We start from the raw sequence: 10754 nt of genomic DNA, 5'->3' as shown, positions 1-10754 counted from the left end.
CTCTCTTTTGTCTGCAGAAATCTTGTCCTCACCCGGTTCTATAAAATGCAGACTTTAGATGCCTCTCATTAGTTGGCTCAAGGCAATTCAAGTTTTTGAATAATGTCTCAGGTGGAGGTTGTTTCTTTGAAGTCCTTATAAAACTGTAAATAAAATTCAATTCAATTCTTGTCCTTGGACTTGGTAATTCTCCAAGCTCTGGTGGAAATATTAACACTAGGTTTGAGTGACTCTAGTCTAAGCATTTGTGTATTAGCTGAGAGTTTCCAATGTCTTCATCCCCAGAGTAGGGCTAGTGATTCTGACAAGCTGATTGCACTTACCTGAGAGATGATGAATGTGGCCAGAGCTCCCATTACATCCGTTAATGTGCAGACCCTGCGGCCAGCTGGCAGAGCAGCGTAGAGATGAAGACCCAGAAAATCAGGACCCATTTGTGCTCATACCCTGCCTCCCCGCTTTCTGCTCTATAACAGTTAAAAGGTTTGCTCTACCCATCTGAGATCATGACTAATGCCTGCCGACAGTCAGGGATTATTATGGCTTATTAATGACGATGGGTAAAAACTACAGATACGGTGCAGAGAACAGAGAGTACAGTCACATGCACAGAATAGAGTGGCTGAAGAGCAGAATCTCACAGTAAAGCTTACAGAGTAATTCCATGCAACATTCATAAATCTCAGAGCAATAAACGTATAAAATAGTCTGATAGGAGTTCTTCTGGACCACAGAAATTTCACTAGTTCACTAGAGGGAACTTTATTAACAACACCAAGGAATAAATTTTAATTTTTTTTTCAGAAACTTGTAAGGGAGTATTATTGACTTTGACAGCTATCTCTGATTCTGAAGTGAAGAATGCATCCTGCTAACCCTCTCTTCCAAAAACCAGATTAAAAACCCTTATAAGTTCCCTCATTTCTCTGACCCCCATCCCTCTCTGAATCTGAACAGATTTCTTTGAGAACTTCACTGATTCATCTCAGGCTTAGAATAGGGTTTGTTCCCCTTAATGTGGCCAACGGTTCACCTCACCATTTTCTGCTGTGATAAATATTTAAGCAAGCCTTGGTGTCTAAGGACAGGGACAACTTTTCATAGTTGTCATCAAAGCCAGGTCAGCTCTGAGTTAGGAAGTCTCCTTTGTACACTCCTGATAGACAGCAGAGGTCACATCAGGAGCCACCTTGGAGTACACGTGTCAGTAGAATCATTGATTCTGTACCTAGTGACTTCTCAATTCCAATCTCATGACAGAAATCAGAGATCCAGGGAGCCACTCACAGATACTATTTTATTCTGCCTCAGGGTAAAGCAACTGTCTATTCATTCACACACAGAGGGGCCTTCTTCCCAGTGGAGAGTGTGGTTCCCCACAACTCACATCTCGAGGAGGATGGATTATCCATCCTTCAGGGCTGTGAAAGGAATTTTCAGTGGAAATTGTCCAACACGACCAAGTAAAAGTCTTCATAGTTGCTAAGTAACTATTTTAATGTCTTTCATTTTTCTTCAGGTCCACAATCTGTAAATGACTTGTGGAGTAAACCGGATTCCCAGACAGCATTTTCTTCCTTCTCAGGTAAGGGTATTTTTAAGAAAGAGAGTTCTTTGAATGCCATCTTTCTTGATATTAATGCCATAGAGTGAGCCCAGGTGAGGAAACAATGGGTAATCCTCATGAATTGATTACAAACTTTTTTCTTTTCTTTTTTCTTTTTCATCAATTCTGCGTCAGCAGAATCTGCACCCCACCTTCATTATCCATTTTATACTAACAAATTCTGAATATGTGTATCAAATCTTATTTATTCATCTAAGGGCCAAATTGGACTATTAAAGTGCCTACTGAATATTAACTCACATCTCTAAGACACAATTTTATTTAAACATGCCCAGAGCTGAAATTGCCCTTTTTTCCCCTCTCTGATTCTCTACCAGTTCCCCTGTCTTGGTTAATGGTGCCAATATCACCATTTAGTTGTTGAAGCTGAAAACCTGAAACTCATTCTGGCCCTTTCTTCTGCCTCCCCTCCAACAGTCAAGCTGTGGCTCAGTTGTACGGACTCCTCGGTGCAATCCAGATCCATCTCTCCATTGCTACTTCTACTACTATACTTCAGAGCCCCTGTTCTTAAAGTGCCCTGCAGTTCTCCAGTCATAATCCTCACTACATTTTTCTTATAATTTTAAGGAATAAATTGATGCTTTACTTTTCTTAGGCTTTATGACAAAACAAACATGTCTAATTTATTCATAGATACTCTCCTATCTCACAGTGGTTGGGTCACAGTTTGCATACAACAAATACTTATTAAAAGAACATTTCTCTAAATAATTTCATCATAAATACTTTTATTTATTAAGCCATTAGGAAAATATCAATCATACGGCAACTGTATTGCATTCCCTGTTTTATGGACTTTGGGAATACTGAGTAAGCTCCTGCAATGCTTCTGCCTTTATTGAGCTCATGTAAATGCTTGATTAGCATTGAGTCAGGAAGGATTAGGCATTTAAGAATCTCTGCTGTCAAACTAAACCAATCCTGAAATTTAGAGATAGAAATGACACAATACAGTATAACAATAAGTGATCGTTTATTGCTTCAGTTGCTTCTGTGAGGTATTTAATAGTCTTAGACTATCAGGAATACAGCCTTTGTGATATTACCTTCTAGACTTTAGTCTTATCTCCCACTTGAAATTATTTCCTCATCCAATTTAATGGATAAAGTTTTATGGCTCTTTATCCATCCACCTATCTGTTCATTCTTCCAGTCTACATTTAACAGAATACTTAAGTATCATTTTTGTTTTTCTTTGCATTTTTTGTTTGTTTGTGTGACAGTTTGTGAACGTTGGTGGGTGGAGCAGTGGCAGTGGGGAGGGGCCGAGGGGTCTGTAACTGGTAGTGATCAGTGGGTTGTACACACCACTGCCCTCACTTATACCGGCCACTTTTATTTTCCTTTGAATTGTCACCATGACGTAGTAAACTTGAAGGATTAAGATTTTAAAATATACCCGTACACTTATTTTTAAGGAAATAGCCAATTCCCTTCAAAATAATCATGGTAATATATATACCATTTTCCAAATCAAATTTTCTCTGCCTTTAAGTTTCTTAACATTCTGAACTTTAAGCACCAATTTTCACTTATGGGACCATTGGGACTTGTGAATCTTGTTGCAGCTTACTAAAAAAAGTATATGAAAATATCTAGTCTCAACTAAAATGTGTCCATTCCACTGTTGTAACCGACACGGTGCACGGCCTGACTCGACTGATCACCGCCTGCGGGAGCCACGTTGGAGTCCTGCTGTGTCGGACTCTGTTTCTTAACTTCACTAGTTCACGGTCCCATTCCCTGCCCCGAGATTTTAAAACAGCTTCTGCTTATTCAGTGTTCTGGCGCGTTGTGACTGTGTGCTAAATGCGCTGCTTTGAGAATGCACTTTCTCATGAATCAAGGAAATGTTTAAAATGACCAAAAAAAAAAAGACACAGAGCACACCTGTCTGGGTTACGGGAGCATCAACAAAGCCAGACGCTTCTGATGGCTCCGCTGTGGTAGAAACTTATTGATCATCAGTGAAAACCGCGCAGTAGCCGCTCAGCCTCTGTAGACAGCGCATGTCCAGCTGCTGACCCAGACACCCGGACCTCCTCCCCTCTGACTCTGCTATCTGCAGCGTACTATGCTGAAGTAACTTACCACAACTTCTAGTTAGTGGCGTTGGGAAGATGCGGGGTCCTCTGTGTCAGGCTTTCCTCGGTTCAGCCCGGCTGTGCGGTCTCCTGCTTAGGATGCTGACCCGCTGGAGCGGCGGGTGGCGCAGAGGGGCCCAGCCGGGGAGACCACGGCGCGGACCTGCTGGCTCTCACTGTGAGCACTGAGAGTGTCACGCTAGTCTCTGCCACAAAGATTAAAGCGCAGAAAGAAAATTTTATTCCATATAATATTAGAGGTAGCAGAGGAAATATTTCTGTCCCAGATGACAAGAAAGCTCTTAAAAGCATTTCAGTGCTTTGCCCTAAAATCGTGGCTCCTGTTTACTGAGTCCTGACGGATCAACACGCACTCAGCTTCGTGTTAGCTGATTTTATTTTATATGAGATTGGCCTGCTGCTTATTAGACAATCAGTGTGTTGTTTTTCCTTGAACAGTATTTCATCTATGATTCTAGAATAATTTTATCCAAAAATGATCCTTTTTCCTAAAACAAAGGAGCCTTATATTTGAAGGAAATTTAGAGGCCAGGAAAATAAATATGTCATCGATTTTAGAAATTACTGAATCAATTAGAGACTGATCACACCAGGAATGCTTCCTTAGATGTTCTGTGGGATGGGACACCCAATATACCAAATCCCTACTTCTTGCTAAATAAAATTAGTTGACTACAATCTAAATAATTCATTTTATTTATTTTTTGTTGTTGTTCTCTGGACTCCTTTATGAGGAACACATTTCTTTTACCTAGTGATTATTTCCATAGTTTTCTCTGAAATAATTCTAATTAGCTCTGATCTTCTCTGTAGTCAACACACTGTATTCTGCCTTGGTTTACCTTACTGATTAAACAACAGTTTCTCAGATTAATTTTCAAAATTGAATATAATTTTCTAATTTTGATAGTTTATTTTCTCTGAGATCCTGTCGTCTAAGTACTAACCAGGCCCAACTTTGCTTATCTTTTAAGATCCGATGAGATTGGGAGTGTTCAGGGAGGTATGGCCAATATCTAGAAAATTTATTTCTGTTTTTATACAGACAAATGTTACATTAAATTCCTTAACCAGTACATCCCATTGTTGGATGGTATTGAACTTATGATCAAGTAAAAGCCTCAGGGATTTCCTCATAACAACTGCTGTGCAAATGCTATATTTTGCACAGTGTTTCGTGCTCTGAATCCACTTGCCCCTCAATTCCAGCATTTATCCTTCTATTTCATATTCATTTAGTTCAGATGTTCACTGTTCTTCCTCCCCTTTCACATATGTACACATATAAAAAAGAGACCTTGAAAGATAAGACAAAGGTTCATTTTTTTAAAAAATGTTCCTAATGCTTACCATCATATCTAGTAAGTAAATAAATAAATAGATAAACATTCATCTTTTAAAAAACATTTAAATATAGTTAGCCTTGTTCCTATTAAATTTTATTCTGGGCTATGACTTTCTTAAAATAACTTTAGCTATTAACTAGTGTTTTGTCTAACGTGTTGATGCATGGCCTTGAAAATCTGCCTTTCTGTGTTTTTATCTAAAACATTTGTCAAAGTGCTGAATCTAAGACATGAAGGTAGATTCCTCCAGTGGAAATGTCCTCTGGCTTGGGATGTGTTCCTGTAGGAGTGAACTAAGGGAGTGGTGCTGATGACTAGATCAGGACTGTCCTCCTGAGAATGCGTTTCCTCCTCTGTGGCTTCCTAAGAGGATGATGGCAGGAAGAACTTGAAGCAGGACGCACACCCGGGGCCTTTTTACCATGTTCCTCGTCTCTTGCAGCGCCTCAGACAGTACAGGACAACCCAGCTGTGCTGCCATCCTCAGGCCCAGGAGGAAGCGTCAAGCTCTGCTCCCTTGAAATCATCCAAAACATAACGAGAGAGAAGTCAACAGAGGTGCCCTGCCCGGAAGACAAGGATGGGGCGGGGCGGGAGATACACAGAGGCGATGCTGAAGCACAGCGGCTCTCACTAGAGCCGATTTCACTGAAAGCTTCTGGGGAATCATCCTGCCGCTCACCTTACATAAAGGATTCCCATATCCGAGAGTCCTAGATTTGTACAGCGAGTTTCAAGTCTAGTCTAATTCACTGAGTAAATAATAATATTCTGAACAGTAGCAGCAATTGCAGCTATGGAATGCTTAGTATAAATCCTACACTGTTCTAAACATTTTTCTAATAACAATACCATTAAACACTAAAAATTAGTTATAGCAATAGATAAAAAAAACTGAGGCATGAGATGCTTAAATACTTTGCCCAAAGTAAAAAATCAGATATTGATGGATCAGTCTGAAAATCCTGTCATTCTAGCTTCAAAGCTTGTACATTTTCCAAAGTCCTACCTATATAAGAATAATTTGGGAACTCCCTTCCCACTTCTGTTGGAGGACTCAATCCTTTTCTCTGCTTTTATTGTTGAGTCACGGGATTAACTTTCTTCATAGGACTAAGGAAGGGAAAGTAGTTATAAACCAACAAAACGAATATTTAATTGGAGAGAACAAGCTGTTCTTTAATCTGTATTTCCTACAGATTTATCCAATAATGGAAAAGTCGAACCGTACACGTCTTGCTCTTATTATCTGCAACACAGAGTTTGACCATCTTCACCAAAGGGATGGAGCTGATGTTGACGTCAGAGATATGGAGAAGCTGCTAGCCGATCTGGGGTACAGTGTGCATGTGAGAAAAAATCTCACTGCCTCGGTAAGGACTGCAGAGCTGTGCAGACCACGGCCATGCCCTTCATACTCATAAGGCATCTTAGACGCTTGGTTGTAGCACCAGGAAATGTAATCTCTTGATAGCCTCAAATCTAATTTTGCCATGGAAGGGTGCTCGAGACTACATAGTCCCATCTTACATGAAAGTCTTTTAGCAAGAGTCTGGCGTAGCTTTTAATTAGGAAATATTCTATTAAATCAACAAGACGACCCACTCTGTGCTAGAAATCACTGGATGCCATCCTTAAACTTTTTCTTCACCTTTTTCAATTTAAAACTTAAATTTTCCTTTCCACTTCATTGATTATAATAGAATTATTTTAAAATTTCCTTAGGTATTTTTTTTAATTGGAATTTTAAGATGCCATAATAGTTAATGACATAGTCCAAAATCAGGAGTCCGTTTTTTTCAGGACATGATTACAGAGGTGAAGGCATTTGCTGCCCGCCCAGAGCACCGAACTTCCGACAGCACTTTCCTGGTGTTCATGTCTCATGGTATTCGGGAAGGCATCTGTGGCAAGAAATACTCTGAACAAGTCCCAGATGTATTAGGAGTCAATGAAATATTTCGAATGTTGAACAGCCAGAACTGCCCGAATTTGGTGAATAAACCCAAGGTGATCATCATTCAGGCCTGCCGTGGCGGTGAGTTCTGATGTCTGTTAGTACACATAATATTCAATTATTGACCTCCTCCTTGTCTGTATGCATCCAGTATTTCTTAGTTTCTTTGTGTGTGTGTTTTAGGTTTTATTTTTTAATTTTTTACATTTATTTTTATTTCAGGTTAATGTGAGGGTATGAACAACTAGGTTACAATATTTGCATTTGTTAGATAGAGTCCCTCTTGTAATTGTGTCCTGCTAAAATGTGTGTCATAGACCCTTACATTTAAAGAACACCTACACGTGAAGGCATGTTAACCAGTTTGATGAAAACATTTCAAATTGTATATAAAACCAGCACATTGTACCCCATGATTGCATTAATGTATGATTTAAAGCTATGATTTAATTAAAAAAAAAGACTCCCCCCCCCAAAAAAATTAAAGAACACCTACTTGTCACTAGTCAAGATTGTAGCTTCTCTGAATTGTATGGATGGCTGGTAGATTTTCAAGCTTGAAACTTTGAGGCCTGGATATTGTTAGAATTTGAAGTTTAGGAGAGATAAGAATTAAAAATGTGATTCCTAAGATATATGTGTGTATGTTGATGTGAATTAAATATAAAGAAACATAAATTAATGAACACGATTGAACAGAGGTTTAGAAGAGAAAGTAGATCTCTTAGAAGGTTGTATAATAATAAAAAAAAATTCTTGTCTTTCCAGAGAACCCAGGGTTGGTGTGGGTAAAAGATTCAGTAGGAGGAGCCTGTGGAACTGTCTCCCTACTGAATCTAGAAGATTGTGAGGATGACGCCATCAGAAAAGCACATGTGGAGAAGGATTTTATCGCCTTCTGTTCCTCGACACCAGGTAACGGTTTCTGTACAGGATGTCTTTGTGCGGGTTGTCAATACAGGAACTCACACCCATCCTTTAGAACATAGATACCTGAATATAGATAACTTTCTATGAGATATTGGAAGACAAACTCAAGCCTCCCTCCCAGTCATGCATTCAATTGCCTTTATTGACTAAAACCAAATTTACATATATTTCCACAGAACTAGGAATTAGTGAACTCTCTATGATGCAAAATGTTCTCCTGGTACTGTGAGAGATGACAGAGTATTAAAAGGAAGACCATCTGCCAAAGTGCATTAGACTCTGACTCTGCATAGAAAAGGTCAGCAGGCCAATTTGCAAAGGCATTGAGGATTTATAGGCCAGTACTGAGGGCAGGGGCATAGAAGCATAAGAGCAGGCCAGGCATATGGGGGCCCAGTTAGGGTGGGTTTTAACTAGAGGTATAGAGCAGGTGTCCTCAAACTACAGCCTGCAGGCCACATGTAGCCCACCTAGGACATTTATCCGGCCCACTGGGTGTTTTTGCCACTGCTGCCTGTCCTGCTTAGCAGCTGACTCATCCTGGGGCCCGCTGTCTGGCCCTCCAATGGTCTGAGGGACAGTGAACTGGCCCCCTGTTTAAAAAGTTTGAGGACCCCTGGTGTAGAGTGTCTGGAACAGAATACACCTGAACAATTCTGCATGTAAGCCCTGCTGGAAATACTAGGACTTCTCTGCATCCCCAAGTAAGAGAAGAGTTGAAATGTGCTTCATTCACAGATAATGTTTCCTGGCGACATCCGACACGCGGCTCTCTTTTTATCATGAGGCTCATCAGCAGTATCCAAGAATATGCCTGCTCCTGTGACCTGGAGGAGATTTTCCTAAAGGTAGAGCTCTAGGTGCTTCCTCTCCGCTCAGTCTGGCTACCTCGGTGTTTGTCTGTTCCAGCTGAAAAGTTAGAAACGGGTCTGGACATGTTTATCTTCCAGTAATCCCCTCTTCAAACGAGTTTTTAAGATCTTTGAGGCTGGAAGCTGGATTCAATCTGTCATGACCCACAACCTTTAGAAGACACTCATTTACTTACTTCCCCTGCTGCCCTGAAAAGATAGATGGGTGGGCCCCAACTCGCCTGTGTCCATCACAGCTATCACAGCCAGCGGGAGTTTGAAACTGTGGTGACGAGGGTCATTAAATGCTGAGATATGCATAGTACATATTACAGATGCAAGTACTTTTTATTTTTTATTATTTATTTTGCTGTATTTTTTTTTTTTTTTGCAGTATTTAAGGCTTAAGTGAAGATTCTTTAAACAGAAAAATATTTACAGACTTTCCTTTTGTTTTTAGGTTCGACGTTCATTTGAAGTGCCAGATGGCAAGGCACAGATGCCCACCACTGAGAGGGTTACCTTGACAAGACATTTCTACCTCTTCCCAGGATATTAAATAAGTAAGTTGTATGAATGTTTTAGGCAGGTTTGGGGGAAGGGAGGGAAGAGGTTGGGGAGAGAGCACTGATACTCCATCCTGACCAAGGTCTCCAGGCGTGGTACAGGTTGAACATCCCTAATCAAAAAGTTCAAAATCAGAAATGTCCCAAATCCAGAACTCTTTGAGCACCAACATGATGCACAAAAGAAATATTTGCTGAAACATTTCGGAATTTAGAATTCTAAATTAGCAATGCTCAATCGGTTTCCAAAAACTGAAAAAATCTGAAGTGCAAAACACTCCTCGTCCCAAGTGTTTCGGACAAGGGAGAGTCACCTGCAGTGTGGTGCAGGGCGGGGACACTGAGGATACCTTTCTTCTGGCCACGAGACACAGTGCTCTTCTCTCAAAGCTCTGCAGTTAGGCAACCCTCTTGGAGGGTCAGATGGTACTGATGCGGAGGTGGCCACGGGATTATGAAAGCTCACTTTTGGGCGATATTCACACATAACAGGGGCTTTTTCCTCGTGTGTGTGTGTGTTCCCATGGGGAATGTGACTTTGTAACATGCACATCTTTTAGCAGAACTGTTTAGAATGTTTGTTTCATTTCTTTTTCCTATAGGAAGCTGGGAGTACTATCATTCTTTACCTCTCACGGGGATCAGACATGTTGGAATCAGTTGTTTTTTAAACATTTTAATAAATCATAAAAATGTAAAAGATTATTCTATTTTTTTATTTAAACCACATTAGGCAAAAAAAGGTGTGGCACCCATAGCTGGTGTTTTGGCTTGATCCATAAGCGCTGAACTGGCGAATAGCACCCTTCCGTTCATTAGTAACCATGAGGGAGGCTTTCTGCTTTAGGGACACAGGTGCAATTACAGTGGGTACCCGACTTTCAGCTCACCAGCAGAGATGATGTGAGAAAACAGAAATGACAGTTACTGTGTTGTGTGTCAACTGAATTTCAGGGGAACTTTTAAAAATGTTATTTCATTTCTTTTTCCATAGGAAGCCAGGAGCACTGTTATTCTGTACCTGTTTTGAGGATTGGATGTGTTGGAAACAGAAAAAAAAAGTTCTAATAAATCTGAGATAAAAGAAAAGGTTGTCCTGTTTTAATTTTGGTTTATTTTTACCATGTTCAGACTAAAAGGGAGTGGAGCCTGTAGCTGGTAATGGGTTCAGTCTTTAGACTTGATCCAAGAGGGCTGACTTGGCTGAGACCACCATTCTTTTCTTCAGTAAACCAATTGCTGGGCTGTCGTAGGAACACAGGTACAAATCACAGTTGGTACCTGACTTAGAAGAGGTTAGAGCTCACCAGGAGGGATGTGCAGAAGGCACGCAGCAGTGACAGTTACTGTGAGTGTGATAAATGACTTT

At 40.4% G+C, this 10754-nt stretch overlaps 1 protein-coding gene across 1 annotated transcript in view; it reads left to right on the top strand.

The window, feature by feature from the left end:
* CASP1 (caspase 1) overlaps positions 1-10474 on the top strand; it is a 12698-nt gene extending 2224 nt beyond the window's left edge. The window contains exons 3-10 of the mRNA XM_023507724.1: positions 1520-1585; positions 5524-5639; positions 6281-6454; positions 6885-7119; positions 7807-7953; positions 8707-8816; positions 9280-9382; positions 10380-10474. Of these exons, the coding sequence (XP_023363492.1) occupies positions 1520-1585; positions 5524-5639; positions 6281-6454; positions 6885-7119; positions 7807-7953; positions 8707-8816; positions 9280-9378 (947 nt within the window). The 3' untranslated portion in view covers positions 9379-9382; positions 10380-10474. The remainder of the gene's footprint in view (positions 1-1519; positions 1586-5523; positions 5640-6280; positions 6455-6884; positions 7120-7806; positions 7954-8706; positions 8817-9279; positions 9383-10379) is intronic.
* Positions 10475-10754: the final 280 nt, after the last annotated feature.

This window comes from Otolemur garnettii, unplaced genomic scaffold (genome assembly GCF_000181295.1).
Source record: "Otolemur garnettii isolate 467f Iridium unplaced genomic scaffold, OtoGar3 scaffold00200, whole genome shotgun sequence".
Classification (NCBI taxonomy): domain Eukaryota; kingdom Metazoa; phylum Chordata; class Mammalia; order Primates; family Galagidae; genus Otolemur; species Otolemur garnettii.
The sequence above is the reverse complement of the archived record's forward strand: the minus strand, read 5'-3'. Positions and strand labels throughout refer to the sequence as shown.